Genomic DNA, 24,601 nt, shown 5'->3' with positions numbered 1-24,601 from the left:
TCTTGTTCCCCTTGTTCTCGTCTTGTAACTCCATTTAACAATGTACATTGAGTAAGAGGAAAATATCGGGTCGTCCATCTTTTGAGTAGTATATTATTATACCAACATCTTTCTTGTAAGCGTACACACAATGCGAGTATTTTACATTTGAAAATATACCACTAGATATCATGACAGTGTTGGGTTTGCGTTTCAATTTTTTTAAAGCAGCATATGAAGATAATCCTTGGTTTAATAACTTTAATTTTAACGATGAAGATAAAGTTGTATATTTGAGGAACGAAAGACAAATACAAAGCCTTTCAGACTCAACACTTTATAAAATGTTTCGAAGAAAGCAAATTTTGTAATCTATTTTTATACAACCAGGTATTGATTTTTTTAAAATTTTTATATATTTATTTTTTGGGTATTGTTACTATTGCATAATTCGATTATTGTATCACATCGGCCAATTTGTGGCTCGACACACTGTATTTTATATGTATATATCGTGTATATTGTCCATGTTCAGTTGCGTGTAACACTTAAATAAACAACTTAAACCACTACTGTGGTTACAGCTTACAGCTGATATCTTGTTAGTGTGTCTGCTGGACTACGACAGGTGGAGAGAATTCATTACTGGCTCTGTGGAAAAAAATCTCTCAAATTATTCATTCTCAGAGTCACTTCCCTGTAACTTACAAACATATGCTTCACGCTATGTGACGTCATGTCCGGTGGCGTTTATTATTTACAGGACGCCGTGATATATGCAATATTAGTGGCTGGCCTCAGCGTAAAACAACATTCACAAACACAATTTCGAACGATTTTTGTTGGCAAGGAACGTAACTAAAGTTGTGGACGAGTTCAATGTTTTATATTCTAGATGACACATATATAGTAAGTAAATGTGTGCTTATCAACTCTACCGTCGAAAGAGGCGACTAACGGGATCGGGTGGCCAGGAGACAGAAACAGAACAAAAATTAATGTTGTGAAAGAAACCTGCCGCATGCTTGGAGATTTTGAGGCTGGCAAGACCTGCTTCATCTTCCATATTGATCCATTCTTCAAGAGGACATGTGTAGACATTCGACAGGAAGAAAACAGACTGTAATTTCTTTAGCTTTTAAACGAATTTGTAAAATATGTGCAGATGTATTTTATAAATCCGTGAACTAAGTATATCACGTACGAGCCGTGCCAGCATCATTACATAAATAGGACAAACGACAGTGTAGATATTATTGATGGGTTTTAGTCCCAAGTAGACTTTGCTTGTTGAAAGGGTCGACTAAAGTGGGTGAGGCTCTTTGACGTAGATTGTGTCAGTATCATTAAATAAACGAACACTAGGTAGAATCATCTTGAAAAACAAAGCGTCGCCCAGGAGCGCAATCTCTACCCACGTTCCCATGTTGTTTTCACCATTTCCGGTTAACTTGGCAGCTGGGCTCCGTCTCTGTATAAATATGCGCTTTAGCTTGGTTCTGTCTCTATAAACCGTAGGTTTCGTCATCGCAGAGAACATGTAAAACTTAATAACTATTTCGTCAGTTTCCAGGTCGAGGATTTTCGGATTTCGTACACATTTTACGTAAGTGGTCAGTGTGTCTGTATAGTTTCGGCTCTACCCTGGATCAGTGTGTTTGTGATAATTGTACGCTCACATAAAGTCCTTGAGTTTGTCCTTGATCCGCGTAAGATATTTCATTTGGTGACATTCAAAGGTAAAATGTGGTCTACAACATGGAACATCAACTAGCCTGCTAGTAGCACCAGCTGACACTAGTGGAGATCGCTTACAAGTTGTGATTTCATCAGGTATCTCGAGACTAGCTCGTCATCTCTGCTTTATATGTGAGAGTGTAAACTACGGCCGTACTGGCTCCAATATCAACAGATCATGAGGTTTTGTTTTATAATTTGGGCAAAAATCCCATTTGTGCTAGCGAATGGATAGACCAGAGACACATTGAATAATTTGTAACTCGTCCGCTCATTTCAGACAAATCAAACAACTGAAAAGAAAGTCCTCGGTAGTCTTGGTAGTTTTCACTTAGCCTCGGACTTGTCAAATATGAATTTAATGTCTTACCCTTCACAGTCTGTCATAGAAGGATATTAGAAAATATAAACATGTTATATTATTTCTATGCTTAAAGGACATTACGTCGATCTTCTTAAAGCATTGCTCGTAAACAATTACTTTTTACCCCAGAGCTTACTCGACTCTGCCCACCTTATTCCGCGAGAGAAGTTCTGCTGCAGTGACCACGCCACGAGTTTAGGCTTAAAATGTTTGCCAACTTTTCTCCAATCTGTAAACAAATGCACGTTTTCCTAAATAAGAACAAACAGGCCAAATGCAAACTTTTCGGTGTTCTTTACATATAGTTTTACATAATTATATAGATATGCTAAAGCAACTGCAACAGTGAGGTGCATGACAAATAAGACTTAAACACCAACATGGTCCAACCTGCTGCATTTCACAGCAAAGTTAAGTCTTGATGGAAATGGAGAGAAACAACTACAGATGTTAATAGTTGTGCTGGGGCTCACTCACTGATCATGGAGGGTTGGTTGGGTTGCCTAGTGGTTAAGTTTGTCACCCTGAAGACCCGGGTTTGAGTTCCAACATGGTACAATATGTGAAGCCCGTTTCTGGTGTCCACAGCCATGATATTGCTTGAACATTGATAAAAGCAGCATTACACCACACTCAATCACTTATTAAGTTGACATATTCGTACTGATTATTATTATTATCCATGGTTTGTTTACACCTTACAGTACTGATGGTTTACTCAGGGTTGCGATAGTCTATGACTAGGGTTGGCGTTTTGGCACATATATCATATTGCAATATCTCAGTATGGAGAGCTGTATTGAGATACATTTGGAATATGTATTGGAGCCAATATTATTTACATTTTTACTTTTCAAATGGTACATGTTCTTAAATAATCCAGACTTCAGTTAGCGAGTGGATGGATGAACAAGACTGCCTATATATTATGGAATGTTAATGTAAACAGCATGAAGCTTGTGCTGTTGACATGGTTTAAATAGGAAACCAGTCCATCCAAATGCCGCAAGTAGTAGATATAATATACATAATAATATATTAATTCTTCTGGGACTGTATCAGGAAGTATTGATATGCAAAGGTTATATTGTGATATGTGTATTGATGACGGATGTATATCAGTACAACTTCATGTGTTACTTTTTAGTCTTGTTTCCATAAAACTGCTGACACTCACTCACTCATCATGTCAAATTAGTGTTTTTGACTGATGTTTTGTTGGCTTATAGCAGGAAACAAGTTCATTATGTTGCAAAGTGTTGTAAAATCAATTTCAAACTGTATGACACTTTTCAGTTTTGATAATAAATTATAATATAGAACAGTGTCCTATCAAATTTAGCCAATATTATGTCCTAATGACATCTGTCGCTAGCAAAATCTCTGTATGGTTATTCTGTATGGCCTATTATTCCAAATAAAGACTGAAGCTGAAAACTGGTGAAGTCACTTCTCGATCCCAAAAAGCATTTTAAGCAAAAATTCTTTTCTTAAACATGGTACAGGTTCCAGTTATACAATCATCAAGGCATCTACAGAACAACAAAGCAACAAGCAACAATGCTAGCCGCAAGGTTTGCGTCTGTGGGAAAGATCCCTCTGACAGCCTTTGTCACAACATTTGGACAATCCACAGCCCGATCAGCCAGCCGACCAGGTGTCGTCATCAGGGTACAGAACTATGCCTCTCAAACAAGATCTGGCCTCAGCCGGCGTGCCAAGGCTCGCAGTTTGAAAGAAATGGCAATGGCCCCTGCAGGGGATTCAGGTATGGTGGTTTATTTGTCATAATCATGATAAGACATTTTTGGTTCTCAGGCAATGACTTTTGAAGATATAAAGCGAGCGGGCGGGCAATGTGTTGTTCAAACTAGTATGTAATCAAATAAACAGATGTGTACCATCAACCTGGGAAAGGGCCTCCCAGCATAAACAAGCATGCAATCTTCTACTGCTGCCATGACCATAACACGAGATATGCAGTAAAGCTGTGCGCATGTAATGGGAAGTTACTGCATGCTATATTGGATCGCATTTGTATTAGGATTTCTTTTCTTTTTGAAAATGGAAATATAAACAAAACGTGCGGCAGACTTAATGATGATGCGGGCAGTGCCTGAGAACCAAGAGAGATTGGGTTCAGCAAGTACTCTTTTCTGCTGGACAAAAACCAGTCAATATCAATGAGTACCAGTAATTTTTAAGTCAAGAGTGCAATAGAAAATAGTGGGAAGTTTTAATTTGTATTATATTGATGACTTGAATCAATTGAGCCCAGTGTCCCTTTACATTACTTTTCCCTAACTAGAGACATGTGTATGAAGACATTCAACGGGACACTGTGACATTACTGTTACTTAGTGTAAGAAGATGAAATTGAATACAGGTAATCAATGCAATTGTCATCTTTACCAAATATCTATGTATATTTATTGCAGCCTTTAGCATTGGGCGAGGTGTTGTGGCCGGCGCATCTCTGGTTGGCCTCGGTGCACTGTGCTACTATGGTCTAGGCATGTCCAATGAAGTCGGAGCCATTGACAGATCTGTGTATGTACTTTCTTCATATCACTCTATGATATGTTGGCACAGTTTGCCAAAGGCAATAATTTGCTTTGCAGAATTGTCTCCCTTACTAATGTAGAGTTGCCTCCCTTTATCTGGTCCGAGTCAATATCCACTATTTGACTTCCTATCATCCTTGGTTTGTCAGCACGAGACCTTGGTACACTGTATCATTTGAGGCTTTTCTCCCGCAGCTGAGATTACTAAAATACTGTTCAAAGTGGAGTTACCATGGTTACACTAAATTCACAAATTAACTCTGAGTGATTTGAACAGACAACGTATACAGTGTTGCCAATATTCATGATCAGACTCATGTCATTGTCATTGTGTCCCAGTTGCATAGATCGATGCTCCGGATGTCAATCACTGGATTGTCTGGTCCAGACTTGATTATTTACAGACCATAGTCATATAGCTGGTATATTGCTGCGTGAAGCATTAAACAACAAACATACAAACCAATATTCATGACTGTCTCTGACCCAACACTTGAACTTCCTTCAAAATCTTGTTTCTCTGGGACGATTGGGTAGCTTAGTAGTTAAAGCATTCACCTGTAGTGCCAAAGACACAGGTTCCTTTCCCCAACTGCGTACAATGTGTGAAGCCCATTTCTGCTGGAATGTTGCTAAATATGCTAAAGGCAGTGTAAAACCACGCTCACTCAAGCTGTTGTTTCTCAGTTGTTGTTTGTCAGATCATGGTGATGAGCCAAACCAAAATGTTCAAAACTCCAACTTAGCCTTCTAATGAGTCATATTTCATTTCAAATTTAATATTGATATTTGAACTACACAAGCATATGTAGACTTTGTCATATAAAACATGATTTAAAGGTATCAAAGAATTAGATATATTGGAACATTAGAAGCGTGTCAAACCCTGAACCAGAAGGATTGTTTTGTTTGAAAGTACATATTATGGTTATTATTATTATGATTATTGTTATCATTATCAATGTGCTCTATATCTGCAGCCTATGGCCTGAGGAAGTGAAGAAGAGGATCCGAGCGACCTACATGTATTTTGGTGGGAGTGTGGCCATCACAGCTCTGTCCGCAGTGGCTGTCAGTCGCAACCCTGCCATGATGAGAATGATGATGAAGAACTCCTGGATGGTGAGTTGATAACAGAAGAACATGCAAGAACTTTCAATCAATGCCTAAGAACTTTCAATCCATGCTAAGAATTTTCAATCCATGCTAAGAACTTTCAATCCATGCCAAGCACTTTCTATCCATGCCAAGCACTTTCAATCCATGCCAAGAACTTTCGATCCAAGCTGAGAACTTTCAATCCATGCATCAAACTTTTGATCCAAGCTGAGAACTTTCAATCCATGCATAGAACTTTCAATCCATACTAAGAACTTTCAACCCATGCCAAGAACTTTCAATCCATACCAAGAACTTTTTATTCTTGCGTAAGAACTTTCAATCCATTCTAAGTACTCTCAGTTCATGCTTAGATTTTTCAATCCATTCTAAGAACTTTCAATCCATGCCAAGATTTCAATCCATGCCGAAAACTTTCAATCCATGCCGAGAACTTTCAATCCATGCCGAGAACTTTCAACACGCACGCCCGCCCGCACGCACACACACTATATGAGTACAGTAATCTTAAATGCATGTTACAGCCCATTTCCCCTCACCTTATAATCTGGTATGTTGTCAGGCTATAGGAGCAACGTTTGCAGCTATGATAGGAGCAGGCATGGTGTGCCGGTCCATCCCCTATAATGAAGGGTTTGGGATGAAGCAGCTGGCCTGGATCGGCTACAGCGGTGTGGTTGGAGCAGTCATAGCCCCGATCACCATGTTGGGGGGCCCACTGCTGATCCGCGCGGCCTGGTACACAGCTGGCTTGGTGGGAGGTATGTGATTGCTGTAGTGTTGGTGGGCTTTAATATCTTCAAAACATGTACCCCTTGGGGATTCCAGATTAGAATAAGTCCCGAGCAAGGAGTCGACTTGTGGATTGTGATGCTCGGTGATTGGTACATTAAGTGTCATCATGGCTTGATGGCCTGGATTGTTGCTCATAATATCAATCACTGGATTGTCTGGGTCCTGGATGTCATAATGTAGCTGAAATATTGCTGAGTTTGAATCCCAGGATAGATGCCAGGGTAGAAAATTGGTCCTCAATTACCTATTCTTCTTGTAAGATAGTTAGATATTTACATCTGATATAGCTGGAATGATGCTGATAACATTGTTCAACAACATTCACTCACTCATTAATCATTGCTTGGAATCACTGTGAAATGTTTGGCCTGGAATGTCAAAGAAAGAATATAAGGACAACATGACAAAGTCCCAAATGATGTGAGATTAGAGAGTAAAGCGACTACAACTGAGTTCAGGTGGTTCACCTGTAGGGACTTTTATGCCTGGAATACAGCTGATGATGACATTTTTATGCCTGAACCACTTGCACATCATCTTACGGAAGGAATTGAATCATCCACGTTTATTGTCATATGAGCCTACTGATTCTACAAGCTTAAGATAAGCAGAATGCAACCATAATTCATTATCTGTCTTCTGTGTGTTCCAGCTCTCTCTACTGTGGCAATGTGTGCCCCAAGTGAAAAGTTCCTCAACATGGGAGGCCCCTTAGCTATCGGACTTGGAGTTGTGTTTGCTTCCTCCATTGGTGAGTTGTCTCCCTTGGAATTGGGACCCTACCCAAAAAGTGTTTCGTCCAGATTCTATTCCAACGATTGAGCAATATATATCCCTAAGGAGTTCTGTATGGTTTCTAATACATACAGGTATGATATCATATCGATTAATGCAGACAATTTGGTGGAGCCAGTGTGTAGCGCTATAAGCTAGAGACATGATTGGAAGAATTATTGACATTATCAAACGTGGTACCAATTCCTGGCTTGGAAAGGGAATCGGCCACTAAAAGTGTACGTTGTTTCAGAAATAGTAGTTAGATAATGACTATCTACCCTGTATTGTGACTTCAAGTGTATTGATGTGCACAAATTTGAATTATGTACAATGCTATGATTTGAAGTGAAAATCAAAATGGTATGTGACAAACTCTTTGAAAGATGCGGTTTCATAGATTTTGTTTCCAATACCATGTGGGTTCTAAACTTTTTCTTGTCAAGGTGTATATGTACATATATTTCATTAGCTCTGGTCAAGACTTGATGATTTACAGACTGCCGTCATGTAGCTTGGTAGATTGGTGAGTGCAGAGTTAAACAACAAACAAACAAACAAACATTAGATTTTGTGTTGTAAAAAAATGAAGGCGAGCCAGAAAGGATTTTAAGATGCTTAATTTTTTTTTCTCCATTTTTATGGTCAAGAGACTTGACTAGCACTGTGAGAAATGTTTACTGATGTTTGTATTTCATCGCTTCAGGAGGGATGTTCCTGCCACCATCTACAGCGCTGGGGGCGGGGCTGTACTCCATCAGTGTGTACGGTGGCCTGGTGCTCTTCAGTATGTTCCTGCTCTATGACAGTCAGAAAATCATCAGGAATGCCGAGACATATCCCACATATGCTGCTCGCAAATATGACCCAGTTAATGCGTAAGTAGAAATTTGGTCAAGGTATCAATTTGTTTTAAAACATGGTTGAATTGGACATGATGTTGCTATGATAAACACGGGAAATTTCTGTATTCTGAAGCAGCCACATAAACTGGGATGGTGAATTTGAGCACCTACAATAACCTAACCTTTGTCTTTAGAACCACAGGGTGCTTGGAAATCTTCGGATTATAAGGCATATCTCAATTATAGTCCTGGGTGCTGTTGTACAAAACAACCTTAGCACCACGACTGTCCTATGTCTATGTTAAGGTATGGGAGTTATGATCACCTTAGCGCTGATATCGCTTTTTACAACAGCACCCTGACACTTTGACATGTCAGGGGTCAAGGTTATCCTCAAGACCTTACCTAACCTTGAAATGGATTTGCTGTAGATCACTGAAATTTGCATATTGTGAATATCTTCCTTACAACTCCTTTTTCTGCAGATATTCTATATGTCTTTAGGATGTTCTTGTGTTTTTTGAATACATGTCAAGGTTAAGTCAAAGTCAAAATGATCTTAGTGCTATGATGATAGTAACGCCCATACTCTGACATAGACTTTAGATAGTCCTAGTGCTAAGATTGCTTTGTGCAAGTAGACCCAGGTCATCTTAAAGGTCATAGCCAATAAAATATTGGCATTTTCACCATTACATATAATGTCAATTTGAATACACATCATGTCAATGGTCAATGTTATCCTCAAGGTCATCGTCTTGAAAATGGTTTGTTTGTTGCCAAACTTGAGAAGAACTTACTGTAGGTTAATGAAATTTGTACCTGTCTTCCTTAGCAGCTTAGGGTGGGGCAGATATTGCAAAAGGTCTTGTGTTACCTATCTATGCTGTTAACGTCATAGTGAAGGTCATTCGTAAATTATGTTTGCCATGTTCTCTAAGATGCCTATTTCTGCATATATAAGACTTATACACATGTGTACATAGGCTGTCATGTCTGACCAAAGTTACTTTGAGTACGCAAATTGCTACCCATGAAAATAAAGTAAATTTGACAATGAGCTAAAAGACTACTAAATTGTTCTGAGGACAAATAAAACTCCAACGATGGTAGTCCTCATAGAATACTAGCATTTGAGTGGTATGATTCTGAAACAGTTCTCAATGCGTCAATCTGGCTACAAACTGGCACTGAATAAAACTGATAGAAAATGTAAACATAGTAACCATTTTTGTTTTCTTCAAGCAGCACTAGCTGAATACTCTGAGGACTAGTGAAATAAAGTTTCCACTAGTCCTCTTGGCTAGTCTTATAAAACCAATTTCTAAAGCTGGAATAGATCCCCAGTTATCAGGTTGTCACAGAAACAATGATTGGGACTTTGTTTTATACACACCTGTGGGTGAGAAACCCATTTGAGATAACTGGTATCAAACATATGTGTGAGATCAAATTCCAGGCCAGTGATTGGCTACTCCATGGTGATGACCTGCGGTCAGATTATGATAGACTACTTTCCTGATTGTAATTCATTTATAAGATAACCGTACTTCAGTTGAATTCAGTCTGTGAGAAAACTTTATTGTTTTAGAATATTAATAAACTCTCTTGGATTTCGTCTAGTTTGCCTTATCAACCTTATTAACCTTATCAACCTTATCAACAGTACCTTGATAATCCACAGATATGGCGAATTTTTTGTGTGGAGGGTAACACTAGAAATAAGTAGTCCGGATGACATCTCCATGCATCATCACTGCTACTGTGAGAACAGACAAACTATGAGAAATATGCATCAATGCTAAAATTGTGAGATTTTAGTTTGTGTAAGAAACAGATTACGGTACTGCCATCAGGCCTGTCAGATACCATTTATCTCACAGCTTGCTTTCGCTTGTTAGATACATCTTGAAACAACTCATTGTAAGTAAAATGGTATCAGACAGCCACATGAAGTCTTTGATAGGCATTTAGAAATTGAAAGAACATGAATACATGACACTTTTTAGCAACTTGTTTTATTCTTTGTCACAATGTTTCAGAGCTCCTCCTTGACAGCCACACATGTAGTAATCTGTATGTTGTAGCCTTTATGTATCAGGGGCGATCGGGTAGCATAGTTGTTAAAGCGTTCGCTCATCAGGCCGAAGACCTGGGTTCGATTCCCGACATGGGTACATTGTGTGAAGCCCATTTCTGGTGTCCCCCGTCGTTATATTAAAAGCGGCGAAAACAAAACTCACTCACACACTATATGTATCAGGGTTTGTTGTCTATGACCACTGGTTTGTCTTGTCCAGACTCAGTTGCCTGTTGGCTGCTAGGATATAGCTGGAATATTGCACTCACTCCTTCTGTTACAGGTGCATTGGAATCTACCTGGACACTGTGAACATCTTCATCAGGATAGCGATGATCCTCTCTGGTGGAGGGGGACGAAAAAAGTGAACAGGTGCTTAGTTTGTGTGTGAATGAACTGAGGTGTTGGCTGGACATTGTGATAGATGGGACACCCGCCCAGGCAGGTGGTGTCACCTGGTTGAACTGGCTGCATCTCATGTGACAGAAGTCAGGAACTACAAGAACTCTGCTGACTTAGCAATTTAAGAAAATAATCAACATACATTTAACCCAAGGATATTACTGCAGCGGGAATTGTTCATATTGTTTACAAGTGTTTCAACATTGTTTTTTGTGTTATCTTTACCATGTTTAGATGACCATTACCAGTGATGATATATCTTCCAGAAAGCATCGTTTATTATCAAATGGTTTACAGGATTATGGGATTGTACTTCTCAAGAGTAAATATAAAAAAACTTAAGTTTAAAAGTGAAAACTGATGTTCTTATTAAGCCTATAATGATATGTTCATGATTATTTAGCTGATGTATTGATACACGCAGTAAATGAGTAGTAGTTTTGAGTGTGACAATGGTTTGTAAAATTTAATTTTCTGCTGGTACATATTCAAGAGTTCTTTGTTTGATGGTTGTCTATGAACAACATGATGAAATATGCACTGATTGAGCCCAAGTCATTCCCTGTGATGTGTACCATGTATCTCTTGGTGTATCCTATGATGTTCCCACCATCACGATACATCATCGCAACAAAGGTGTTATGAAAGCCCTAATCCATTGTAGAAGGTTTTTGTGTTTCTCTACTGGAAAATCTTCAGGTATCTTTCTGCGTCTCCGTCAGGTGAACATTTACAGGTCATCAAAACCACCTGGATTAAAGTATCAATTTTCAAAGATGCCAGTTCTACGTTATTTGAGAATGAATACACCAATATTTAAAAAAACTAATAAAATAACTTGAATAAAACAATTTCTGTGTTGCATTTTCATTTGTTGATATTAGTAATAGTAGACACAGAGTTGCTTCCCTTAAGGCTTCAAATATTTTCTGCTGAAAAGTTCCCCCCCCCAAAATGGTTACTCAAAACAGCAGTGTTTAAGATACCTGCCTGCTTGACAGTCTGAGATGGTCTATTATGCTGACAAACGGTCAGGTTTGAAAAAATGCACCATCAATGATCGGGAGTTGAAGTAACTATGTTGACATTCCAACAGTTTTAATGTTGTTTTCTGAACTAATTATAAACAGTTTATGTTTACCCTTTTGTTACTTTTTCTTGTTAGTCTAAAACATTCTGGACTGGCAACATTTTAACTGTTCTGGTAACATTGCAATGTTGTCTGACTGAATTGGGGAATTTTATAAACTGGGCTTGGACAGATCGTAGCCCATTCCTGGGGATTAAGCAAATGGGCATCCTAAAATTGATCTTGTGTCATGTGACTTTCTTTATTCACACATGTATTATTCAAGGTTAAGTTATGAGAACTTTTATGTGTAGTTTCATTTGAAGGAGATTTCTGAGAGATAATCTCCTGCCAGTTATCAAGACATTGCTGCTTGAAGTTTCTCTGCTGCAAGTGGAAGATGGTTTCACTTGTTCTTTGTATGAAAATGTCTCTGACCCAAATCCTCCAGTTTAATGATTTTAGTTAGTTTTAATCACATTGCATTATTTGAATTATCAGTAACTATTGCATTTTTGCAAACGCAATGAATTTTAACTGGAGTCAGGAGTTTATGGTGAAGGTGGGGTAGCCCAGTGGATAAAGCTTTCACTTGTCACACCAAAGGCCCAGGTTTGGTTCCCTACATGACAAGAATGTGGCCAGGTCGCACATCAGGCATCTTCCCGAGGCAAGGGAGATAACTAAATGTAAGAGTCCAGTTTCCACCCTTGTCATCTCAGGCTTGAATTCTGGAGTTACATTCCGGCTGGACTAACGAGTCTATGCATAGTCCAATCACAATTGCACAACGAACTAGACATCAAGTTCGTAAACAACATGGAATTCAACCTGCAGGATTTGCAAAGCATGTGCATTGTCAACAGGGCGCCGACAGATATTTTTCAATACTTTTCATGTTTTTAATCAAAGTGATCAAATTATTTTATCACTACCGCTACCGCATCTTCCCGAAGCAAGGGAGTTAACTGACTATAAGAGTCCAGTTTCCACCCTTGCCGACCCAGGCTGGAATTTCTGTCCTTGATCGTAGCGCCACCAGTGGCTAGTGCGAGTTATGTCCCTTCTATGTCCCTCCTTTGGACCAATCAAATTCCATCTCCCATATCTCTTGCATTTGCTTAAAACAAAACGGGGGCACTTAGTGACGACGATCTGATCAATAATCCACATCTATATTGTGATAAGACTGGTCTTACTTCGAGAAGTGCATCAAATCACGTAAGCATTTTGATTAAAAGCATTAAAAGATTTGGAAAATATCTTTTGACGCTATACATGCATTGCAAATTCTGCAATCGACCGAAATCTGCACGGATTTCGATTTGTTTACGATTTTGATTGGACTATGCCTAGTCTCGTTAGTCCAGACAAAGTATAACTCCATAATTCCAGCCTAGTTCGGAAAGGGTGGAAACTGGACTTTTATAGTCAGTTAACTCCCTTGCTTCGGGAAGATGCGCTTTGTTTAGCGGTAGTGAGAACTGAGATCTGGAAGGGACAGAAAATGTTTCCCTACTCACGGATATTTGAATGAGTGAGTGAGTATGGTTTTACGCCGCTTTTATCAATATTCCAGCAATATCACGGCGGGGGACACCAGTAATGGGCTTCACACATCGTACCCATGTCGTGAATCGAACCCGGGTCTTCGGCGTGATGAGCGAACGCTTTAACCACTAGGCTACCCAACCGCCCCTCAGGATATTTGAACAAAGGCAGGGAGATTTGATTGCCTTGGTGGGTTTTGTGTCCTCGCGCACCATTAGCATCGTAGGTCTTTGTTCGTGCTATCGACCACTCGTTTATCTGCCTTGACCTGTCTCGACCTGGCTGTTTACATGTTGCGTGGATACGGCTTTACTGGAGCCATGAAAGGGATTTCCCCATCCCTACAAGATTTATGAACAATCACCACCAGTCTACGGCGAACGCGGCTTTTGCTAATCAGATGCATGTCATGTAGCATTTGGATCAAGACCTGTCTAGCCAGCACGACCAATATAAGACTGATAAAGCTTGCGTGACAGGCAATACATGCTGCGTGGTTCCATTGACATGTCAATGTTAGCTTATATACTACTCAAAAGAAGTGAAAGACCACCCGATTCTTTCATATTACTGGCATTCCAGATAAACTATACATATATGAAAGAAAGGTGTTCCTTAATTTTATTTTAGTAGAATATCTTATAGGGTTTCGTAAGTCCTGTTGTCACTGGGAATCTTTTTATCTCATCATCAACTGAACATTTCAATGTCATTTTCACCAAACATGTTCCACACGTCCCTGACCACAACTTTTATTATGAAAAGGGGGGCGGTCGGGTAGCCTAGTGGTTAAAGCGTTCACTCGTCACGCCGAACTCCCGGGTTCGATTCCCGACATGGGTACAATGTGTGAAGCCCATTTCTGGTGTCCCCCAGAAGTGTCTGGAATATTGCTAAAAGCGGCGTGAAACCAGACTCGATCACTCACTCACTCATTCTGAAAAATGTCCTGAAACTTCTTGTGAGCACCGAGTCCAAGGTCTAGTGGTAGAGCGTCCGCCCGGAGAGCAGAAGAGCCGGTGTTCGATACCCGCGTTATATCAAAAGACGTTATAAGGTGGTACTTGTTGTTTCTCTGCCTGATGCTAGACATTAATTGTATAAAACGGTCCGAGGCTTGGAGTCAGCTCAGCTCGGAGTCAGTATACTGTGTCTAAGTGTGGTATCCATGTTAAACTGCGGCATGGTAACTCATATGACTATGATCTGCATCACCTTGAACTACCCTCCCACACCTAGGTGACAGCCGCGACAAGGCGGCGTAAAATCCTAATCACTCACTTATTGCTAATATGGTGTTTGAAATTAATGGCATATCCAGTTTTGTCTACTCCATGCTCATAGTTCTTGTAAGAGTGTACATCCTTTAACCCCACTCTTCGTACAACTCAACCCGTTCCTCCCCTCTCTCCGTCTCTCGTCTCCGCTCTCTACCTCTCGTCGCTCTCTGCCTACCGTTCCCGCTCTCTGCCTCTCGTCGCTCTCTGCCTACCGTTCCCGCTCTCTGCCTCTCGTCGCTCTCTGCCTACCGTTCCAGCTCTCTGCCTCTCGTCGCTCTCTGCCTACCGTTCCCGCTCTCTGCCTCTCGTCGCTCTCTGCCTACCGTTCCCGCTCTCTGCCTCTCGTCGCTCTCTGCCTACCGTTCCCGCTCTCTGCCTATCGTCGCTCTCTGCCTACCGTTCCCGCTCTCTGCCTCTCGTCGCTCTCTGCCTACCGTTCCCGCTCTCTGCCTCTCGTCGCTCTCTGCCTATCGTTCCCGCTCTCTGCCTATCGTTCCCTAGTCTGTCTTACAGACCCTGATACATTTATATCAACTACAGCCCATGCAAGTCTATAATGTTTGGCAAGTCTAGATTACTGCAGTCTGAAAATGAAGAGAATCACTGGGCTCCCTTTTTATTAGATTTTTATTTTCTGTATGATATGTTCATTTCAGAGACTATATGTTAGTCTAATCGTTCCCGCTCTCTGCCTATCGTTCCCGCTCTCTGCCTCTCGTCGCTCTCTGCCTACCGTTCCCGCTCTCTGCCTACCGTTCCCGCTCTCTGCCTCTCGTCGCTCTCTGCCTACCGTTCCCGCTCTCTGCCTCTCGTCGCGCTCTGCCTACCGTTTCCGCTCTCTGCCTCTCGTCGCTCTCTGCCTACCGTTCCCGCTCTCTGCCTCTCGTCGCTCTCTGCCTATCGTTCCCGCTCTCTGCCTCTCGTCGCTCTCTGCCTACCGTTTCCGCTCTCTGCCTCTCGTCGCTCTCTGCCTACCGTTCCCGCTCTCTGCCTCTCGTTCCCGCTCTCTGCCTCTCGTCGCTCTCTGCCTATCGTTCCCGCTCTCTGCCTCTCGTCGCTCTCTGCCTATCGTTCCCGCTCTCTGCCTCTCGTCGCTCTCTGCCTCTCGTTCCCGCTCTCTGCCTCTCGTCGCTCTCTGCCTCTCGTTCCCGCTCTCTGCCTCTCGTCGCTCTCTGCCTCTCGTTCCCGCTCTCTGCCTCTCGTCGCTCTCTGCCTCTCGTTCCCGCTCTCTGCCTCTCGTCGCTCTCTGCCTCTCGTTCCCGCTCCCCGCCTCTCTTACCATCCCCCGCCTCTCTTACCATCTCTCCGCCTCTCTTACCATCCCCCGCCTCTCTTACCATCTCTCCGCCTCTCTTACCATCCCCCGCCTCTCTTACCATCTCTCCGCCTCTCTTACCATCTCTCCGGGTCTCTTCCCCACTCTCTGCCTCTCTTCCCCTCTCTCAGGCTCTCTTCCCATCTCTCCGCCTCTTGTCCTCGTTCTCCGCCTCTCTTCCCTGTTCTCTGCCCCTCTTCCCTGTTCTCTGCCCCTCTTCCCTGTTCTCTGCCTCTCTTCCCTGTTCTCTGCCCCTCTTCCCTGTTCTCTGCCTCTCTTCCCTGTTCTCTGCCTCTCTTCCCTGTTCTCTGCCTCTCTTCCCTGTTCTCTGCCCCTCTTCCCTGTTCTCTGCCTCTCTTCCCTGTTCTCTGCCCCTCTTCCCTGTTCTCTGCCCCTCTTCCCTGTTCTCTGCCTCTCTTCCCTGTTCTCTGCCCCTCTTCCCTGTTCTCTGCCCCTCTTCCCTGTTCTCTGCCCCTCTTCCCTGTTCTCTGCCTCTCTTCCCTGTTCTCTGCCCCTCTTCCCTGTTCTCTGCCTCTCTTCCCTGTTCTCTGCCCATCTTCCCTGTTCTCTGCCCCTCTTCCCTGTTCTCTGCCCCTCTTCCCTGTTCTCTGCCTCTCTTCCCTGTTCTCTGCCTCTCTTCCCTGTTCTCTGCCTCTCTTCCCTGTTCTCTGCCTCTCTTCCCTGTTCTCTGCCTCTCTTCCCTGTTCTCTGCCTCTCTTCCCTGTTCTCTGCCTCTCTTCCCTGTTCTCTGCCCCTCTTCCCTGTTCTCTGCCCCTCTTCCCTGTTCTCTGCCTCTCTTCCCTGTTCTCTGCCCCTCTTCCCTGTTCTCTGCCTCTCTTCCCTGTTCTCTGCCTCTCTTCCCTGTTCTCTGCCCCTCTTCCCTGTTCTCTGCCCCTCTTCCCTGTTCTCTGCCCCTCTTCCCTGTTCTCTGCCCCTCTTCCCTGTTCTCTGCCCCTCTTCCCTGTTCTCTGCCTCTCTTCCCTGTTCTCTGCCCCTCTTCCCTGTTCTCTGCCTCTCTTCCCTGTTCTCTGCCTCTCTTCCCTGTTCTCTGCCCCTCTTCCCTGTTCTCTGCCCCTCTTCCCTGTTCTCTGCCCCTCTTCCCTGTTCTCTGCCCCTCTTCCCTGTTCTCTGCCCCTCTTCCCTGTTCTCCGCCTCTCTTCCCTGTTCTCTGCCTCTCTTCCCTGTTCTCCGCCTCTCTTCCCTGTTCTCTGCCTCTCTTCCCTGTTCTCTGCCCCTCTTCCCTGTTCTCTGCCCCTCTTCCCTGTTCTCTGCCTCTCTTCCCTGTTCTCTGCCTCTCTTCCCTGTTCTCTGCCTCTCTTCCCATCTCTCCGCCTCTCTTCCCTGTTCTCCGCCTCTCTTCCCATCTCTCCGCCTCTCTTCCCTGTTCTCCGCCTCTCTTCCCTGTTCTCCGCCTCTCTTCCCTGTTCTCTGCCTCTCTTCCCTGTTCTCTGCCCCTCTTCCCTGTTCTCTGCCCCTCTTCCCTGTTCTCTGCCTCTCTTCCCTGTTCTCTGCCCCTCTTCCCTGTTCTCTGCCTCTCTTCCCTGTTCTCTGCCCCTCTTCCCTGTTCTCTGCCCCTCTTCCCTGTTCTCTGCCTCTCTTCCCTGTTCTCTGCCTCTCTTCCCTGTTCTCTGCCCCTCTTCCCTGTTCTCTGCCTCTCTTCCCTGTTCTCTGCCCCTCTTCCCTGTTCTCCGCCTCTCTTCCCTGTTCTCTGCCTCTCTTCCCTGTTCTCTGCCCCTCTTCCCTGTTCTCTGCCCCTCTTCCCTGTTCTCTGCCTCTCTTCCCTGTTCTCTGCCTCTCTTCCCTGTTCTCTGCCTCTCTTCCCATCTCTCCGCCTCTCTTCCCTGTTCTCCGCCTCTCTTCCCTGTTCTCCGCCTCTCTTCCCTGTTCTCTGCCTCTCTTCCCTGTTCTCTGCCCCTCTTCCCTGTTCTCTGCCCCTCTTCCCTGTTCTCTGCCTCTCTTCCCTGTTCTCTGCCCCTCTTCCCTGTTCTCCGCCTCTCTTCCCTGTTCTCTGCCTCTCTTCCCTGTTCTCTGCCTCTCTTCCCTGTTCTCTGCCTCTCTTCCCTGTTCTCTGCCTCTCTTCCCATCTCTCCGCCTCTCTTCCCTGTTCTCTGCCTCTCTTCCCTGTTCTCCGCCTCTCTTCCCTGTTCTCTGCCTCTCTTCCCTGGTCTCTGCCTCTCTTCCCTGTTCTCTGCCTCTCTTCCCTGTTCTCTGCCTCTCTTCCCATCTCTCCGCCTCTCTTCCCTGTTCTCTGCCTCTCTTCCCATCTCTCCGCCTCTCTTCCCTGTTCTCTGCCTCTCTTCCCTGTTCTCTGCCTCTCTTCCCTGTTCTCTGCCTCTCTTCCCTGTTCTCTGCCCCTCTTCCCTGTTCTCTGCCTCTCTTCCCTGTTCTCCGCCTCTCTTCCCTGTTCTCTGCCTCTCTTCCCTGTTCTCTGCCTCTCTTCCCTGTTCTCTGCCCCTCTTCCCTGTTCTCTGCCTCTCTTCCCTGTTCTCTGCCCCTCTTCCCTGTTCTCTGCCTCTCTTCCCTGTTCTCCGCCTCTCTTCCCTGTTCTCTGCCTCTCTTCCCTGTTCTCCGCCTCTCTTCCCTGTTCTCTGCCTCTCTTCCCTGTTCTCTGCCTCTCTTCCCTGTTCTCTGCCTCTCTTCCCATCTCTCCGCCTCTCTTCCCTGTTCTCTGCCTCTCTTCCCATCTCTCCGCCTCTCTTCCCTGTTCTCTGCCTCTCTTCCCTGTTCTCTGCCTCTCTTCCCTGTTCTCTGCCTCTCTTCCCTGTTCTCTGCCTCTCTTCCCTGTTCTCTGCCTCTCTTCCCATCTCTCCGCCTCTCTTCCCTGTTCTCTGCCTCTCTTCCCATCTCTCCGCCTCTCTTCCCTGTTCTCTGCCTCTCTTCCCTGTTCTCCGCCTCTCTTCCCTGTTCTCTGCCTCTCTTCCCTGTTCTCTGCCTCTCTTCCCTGTTCTCTGCCTCTCTTCCCATCTCTCCGCCTCTCTTCCCTGGTCTCTGCCTCTCTTCCCTGTTCTCTGCCTCTCTTCCCTGTTCTCTGCCTCTCTTCCCATCTCTCCGCCTCTCTTCCCTGTTCTCTGCCTCTCTTCCCTGTTCTCTGCCTCTCTTCCCTGTTCTCTGCCCCTCTTCCCTGTTCTCTGCCTCTCTTCCCTGTTCTCTGCCTCTCTTCCCTGTTCTCTGCCCCTCTTCCCTGTTCTCTGCCTCTCTTCCCTGTTCTCTGCCCCTCTTCCCCGCTTCCCCGCTCGTCGGATTTGAGGTACACTTTTGATCACTCTTTGATATCGGCGGAAGAAATAGTGATGTCGATATATAAACGTGTCACGTGACGAGACGTTTTTCGCGCTTTTACGTGAACGTCTACCAAGCAGGCCTTGAAATGCCAACAGGGGGCCAGTCAGACAAACAGCATTGAACTGCACATTAGCACACTTTCACAGCAGTCTTCTTTCTACGCGTGGGTGCTGAAAATGCATTAAAATCAAGGAAAGTATTACATTTTTATGACACGCAGAGTCAATGGCGGGTATAATCGCTTCCAGGCCCTCTCATAAGCCGAAAAATACCATGAATTGCTGCATCTGCGAGATGAGAGCTTGTTTCGTCTCACAGCCAAATGTTCTTTTTTCGATTTCTTTTTTGACATTGACTGTGATGATTTCCAGAAGCTGGTTGTTGTTTTGTAATAAAATTTGTTATTTAGCGTCAGTCGTGATCTCAAGCCGTGAAGATTGGTCTGATTTCAAATTGGCAAATTATTTATGTTTGATTTGCTTGTCTGTGTGTTGTTTAACGCCGCACTCAGCAATATTCCAGCTATACGACGGCGGTCTGTAAATAATCGAGTCTGGACCAGACAATCCAGTGATTAACATCATGAGCATCGATCCACTCAATTGGGATACGATGACATGCATCAACCAAGTCAGCGAGCCTGACCACCCGATCCCGTTAGACGCATCTTACGACAAGCATAGTCGCTTTTTACGGCAAGCATGGGTTGCTGAAGACCTATTCTACCCCGGATCTTCACGGGTCTATTTATGTTTGAGTTCAATTGTAACAATGGAAACGTGCCAATACCTCGCTTGATTATTCTTGTAACACAAGAAAATAACGTCTCTCGTATAAACAAATAGTGAAAAAAGCATAGTTGAGTTTTGGACCTTAAATTTGTCAGTGCTTCGGCGTCAGTTTTCAGCCTCGTAACGTCTTCGTAAGTAATTTTTGGGGTCAAATCCAATATTTATGTGTATACTTTCTTTTCCCGGTAATTTATTCCAAGCCGGTTGAAAAGTAAGCGATGTATAAAACAAGCACCATCAATCCCAATCTAATCATTTGATGAGGACAAGATGGGTTCAGCCCAGGCGCTGCATCTTTTCATCAATACTACATTTTGGTGGAACATATTGTTTGGGGATATAGTGTCATATATGTACACCTTTGTCAATACATGACAAAATATAGTGTTCACATTGCTAATTTAAAAACCTTACATCATTTAGGTATACCGGCCAATCTTCAATATCCATTTCTGTAAGCGTTAACGTTATAGGTTAATGAACGAGAACCTGGACTCACATGCACAAAGCGATCTTAGCGCTGAGATGAACGTAACTCCCATACTTGGCATTGGCTTACGGTAGTCTAAGATCTAAGCACTAAGATCTCTTTGTGCTAGTAGGCCCTGGTAATTAATCGTTGAAATGGCAAGTCCAGTCGCAAACGACTTCAACCATTGAACGATTAGACGTTAGGGGTCAGTGTGATCCAACCTACTCAAACAATGGACAACATTCCGAGAAACTCACCAGAAATATATTGAAATACTATTGTTTCGAAATCGTATTTGAACAATGTTTGAGAACTCTATCTGAATCGTCTCTACTAAATTCACGTGTTTCCCACACCTTTCGCACGTGACTCTTTGGCGACCCCGGTTATGAAATACATGTTCCAGGGGCCAGTATACAATTCATATAGGACCAGGTCGAGCACATTTGACAATCACTTTAATATTACATGTCCATTTTGATCGGTCTGTTACATGCAAACATAGTCCTAATAAAGAAATGAAAAGGTTTTTTTATTGAAACGCTTCAGTGTGTGGAATGACATATAGTGTTATCTAGATAATGTTAAAAAAATTCCCCTGTGTCGCAGTGCCATGATACTATATTGGTTAGCCTTCGGTACGTTAATTAGAATCCCACTGGAGCCACGCGTTTTTCGTCAAAGTTAATGATAATAGGAGAAGAAGTTTTAACTGCCAAGCCATTTAGTTGAAGCAAAGTAGAAGACAACGAGTCTCAGTTGAATGATATTATAGTAACTCGTGTTGCTAAATAGTTAAACAAGAACTTTCTTTCACAAAATTGGAAATAACGATTTTGTATTACATGTATATCATATGCTTGTGCTTTTTTTTATGCAACGTATAATTTTAAGAGGTGTCATGAGACCGACCTTTGCTTGCCTTCTAAAACCAATGAGTCAGCGAGTGAGTATGGTTTTACGCCACGTTAAGCAATATTCTAGCAATATCACGGCGGGGGAAACCGGATACTAGGCCTCATATATTGTAACGTGTCGGGATTCGAACCCGGGTCTTCGGCGTGACGAGAGAACGCTTTAACCACTAGGCTACCCGACCGCACAGAGTTAATAAGAAAACTGGTCGAGAAATTCAGAAAAATAATACAGCATCGTACTGGTTCTTTTGAAATATACTCCATGTTTCTAATTATTGGTGGGGGCACGGGTGGCCCAGTCGTCTAAGGCAACGCGACTCGATGTGCAGAGTTGCGTCCCTTGGGCACGCCAGAAACCTATGATTGTGGGTTCGAATACCGGTTCGCCCCGGTTCATTTTCTAGGTTTGTCAGCACCATACCCGTGCTCGTGGGTTTCACCGAAGTGGTAAACGTCTAAGACCTGCATCACTTCGGGCTTTCCTCCCATATTAAGCTGACACTCCGCGATATAATTGGAATACTGTTAAAAGCAGCTTTAAACCAAACTTACTCACTCACTCTAATTATTGGTCAATTATGTTTAACGGTGACTTTTCCACAATCGGCTCATAGCGCTTCATTTGTTTTCAAAATTTGATCCCCTCAGTCGCAACTCCATTCCATCATTGCACTGCATCTCCATTGCATCAGAAAGTCATACAGCCTTCTTGGAATTCTCCAGAATCTTCCACGTGTGGGAATCTCAACTGCATGACGCGCCACGTGTATGGAACGTTCTCGTGAAGGTGAGGAATCACGACCTGTTAGTCTGTTTATCCATCCAATCAGCCAACGAGCGGCCTGGAAGTTCGCGTCAGCATTGACCAGCAGCCATATCGTGTAGCACTTGTGATTAAACCTTCTCGGAGAAATCGGATAACGAATATGTCCTTTGTCAGCCTTGACTCCGTGTACTACTGGGGGATTAGACAGAACATCGACTTGCACGAAAGCTGGAGGTTACCCTGTAAGCCATTTATCTATAATTATCTCTGAGTATTCTTGTGCATGTGATGCTGTAGGCAACTGAATGGCGGTACCTTTAATGTATAGTCAATTAGCTGGTACGATATGGAACCTCTCTCCCCCCACCCCCCACCCCCCCCACCCCCCCCACCCCAATACCAACAAAACGCGTCATTATGGTTGGCGTTTTGCTGCTAGACTTAATCTGTAAGGTGGCTCAACCAAATCCACTGACATGGATCGATGCATGTTTGAGACACTGGTTCACCTGGTCCAGACTTCATCATTTATATGTCGCCGGTGAAACAATATGTTCACTTTTCTCCCAAAATACACAACCCGTGAAGATCCGGGGTAGAATAGGTCTTCAGCAACCCATGCTTGCCGTAAAAGGCGACCATGCTTGTCGTAAGAGGCGATTAGGGATCGGGTGGCCAGGCTCACTGACTTGGTTGATACATGTCATGGTATCCTAATTGCGTGGATCGATGTTCATGATGTCAATCATTTGAAAGTCTTGTCCAGACTCGATTATTTACAGACCGCCGTCATATAGCTGGAATATTGTTGAGTGCGGCGTTAAACAACAAACAAACACAAAATACGCGCTTTTATTATATTCCCAATCAGTTGTAAGAATATAGAATGTTTCTCTCTTTACAGTGCAATGTTCAATGTATGAATCTGGTCGTCACAACTGCCGGTCAGTGTTAAAGGGAGGCCTGGATGAGGCCTGACTGACACCCACAGTGTTCACTGTGTTCATTATAACCGATAGATATTATTTGACGCACTTGCCATCATGACTACATGAGTGAGTGAGTTTTGTTTTACGTCGCTTTTAGCAATATTCCAGCAATATCACGGCGGGCCACGGCTTCATCTGAATGAATTGAGTTTCACGCCACTTTAGTTTTAGCAGACTTCTTTCTCTCCTGTTATTATAGTTCCGTGGGAACCCAAGGAAGAATAGGTTCCAGTAACGGACATTTGCCTGAGGAACTGGCTAAAATAAGGATAGGGTGGTTACAACGTGTGACCAAACGAGTTCATCTCACTTGAGCAGAGAAGTTCGTTGCTCATGTCATGACACGTACATTTGGGCATATTAAGGACCTAACTTGTAATTAAAAGCGACAAAACCCTTTCATATTCATAAGAAATCTCAGCCAATACCTGAGCAGATTGTACGATTCCGACTGTATCATGATCTTTTGTTTATAAATCGGTATCACATAGTGATCACACTAGGTGTTCGTGAAAAGGTGAGCATATCCTGCCCCACCGGTGGCACCAGTCACAAATACACGCAAAGGAGAGTCAATTGTTCACCATTAAGTATTGTCTCCTGCTTCTGTATTCCAAATTGTGATCAGTCCCAATGACTGAATGAAGCTATAACGATATACGTGTAACTAGGTTGTAAAGGAATACAACATGGTGATGGTATCCGGTAGGCGTTGATTGTTGCTCAAGTATTGGCTGATGGCTTCTCAGCATTCTCCTGTAGAACACCACGAAAATAGAGCTGAGATATTGCTGACAACTGACACTCACAGTCAGCATTCTTCCTGTCACATTTTTTAGATTTTACCCTAGATCAATATCTATCTTCTCCAGTTTTCCAGTTTTCACTCCTCCGTATTCACTGGCACTTAATTAATGAATCGGATGGTCAGATTCAGTGACTTTGTTGATGGCGTGGTGAAGTACCCCGACGTCGTGCATCATTGGTCATGGTATTAGTCCCCGGATTGTTGAGTTCAGTCTGAGTGGCGGTTGCTACTGGTAAAGCAAGACTTAATTACCCTTTTCTCGAACACCTGGTACAATCACAAATTGTCAGTGATTCATGAATACACTTTTCATCACTATTAGGGCTGGTTCAACAGTTCTAAGCCTAACTAGCATTCAACTATGGGCCATAACAAAGTGAACTAGTCAATGTAGTACATTGTTTGAGTAGTTCATTGCAAGTGTATTTGGTCTGTTGAGGCCATGTGTATAGTAGTGACATCCAGTTGAACGTGATAGGGATCCAAATGGACACAGAAATGGAAAAAGAACGAGTACCGAGCAGTCGTGAAGCTTTTGATTTTAGAGGAAAATACTCCCCAAGAAATCAAGATTCAATCAAGAAGACAGAAAAACGTATACTGTCAGATGTCAGATACAGATTGTTGTACGTGAGCAGGTCGAAGACATGGATCCATTGAAACTATTATTCATGAACATTTACAGATGAATAAGATATCTGC

At 43.4% G+C, this 24,601-nt stretch overlaps 2 protein-coding genes across 2 annotated transcripts; one reads left to right on the top strand and one right to left on the bottom strand.

Moving 5' to 3' along the window:
- The first annotated feature begins 1,482 nt into the window (after positions 1-1,482).
- LOC139468654 (growth hormone-inducible transmembrane protein-like) lies at positions 1,483-11,502 on the top strand. Its single transcript, XM_071250776.1, has 8 exons — positions 1,483-1,585; positions 3,586-3,848; positions 4,519-4,630; positions 5,625-5,766; positions 6,326-6,524; positions 7,211-7,309; positions 8,039-8,210; positions 10,541-11,502. The coding sequence occupies exons 2-8, from the start codon at positions 3,641-3,643 to the stop codon at positions 10,623-10,625; spliced, it is 1,017 nt and encodes a 338-aa protein (XP_071106877.1). The 5' UTR covers positions 1,483-1,585; positions 3,586-3,640; the 3' UTR covers positions 10,626-11,502.
- A 3,991-nt stretch (positions 11,503-15,493) lies between these two features.
- Positions 15,494-15,841, bottom strand: LOC139469614 (octapeptide-repeat protein T2-like). The gene has a single exon (XM_071251829.1). The coding sequence runs from the start codon at positions 15,839-15,841 to the stop codon at positions 15,494-15,496; it is 348 nt and encodes a 115-aa protein (XP_071107930.1).
- Positions 15,842-24,601: the final 8,760 nt, after the last annotated feature.

Source organism: Haliotis cracherodii, unplaced genomic scaffold (assembly GCF_022045235.1).
Source record: "Haliotis cracherodii isolate W230 unplaced genomic scaffold, xgHalCrac1.p SCAF_2, whole genome shotgun sequence".
NCBI lineage: Eukaryota > Metazoa > Mollusca > Gastropoda > Lepetellida > Haliotidae > Haliotis > Haliotis cracherodii.
The sequence above is the reverse complement of the archived record's forward strand: the minus strand, read 5'-3'. Positions and strand labels throughout refer to the sequence as shown.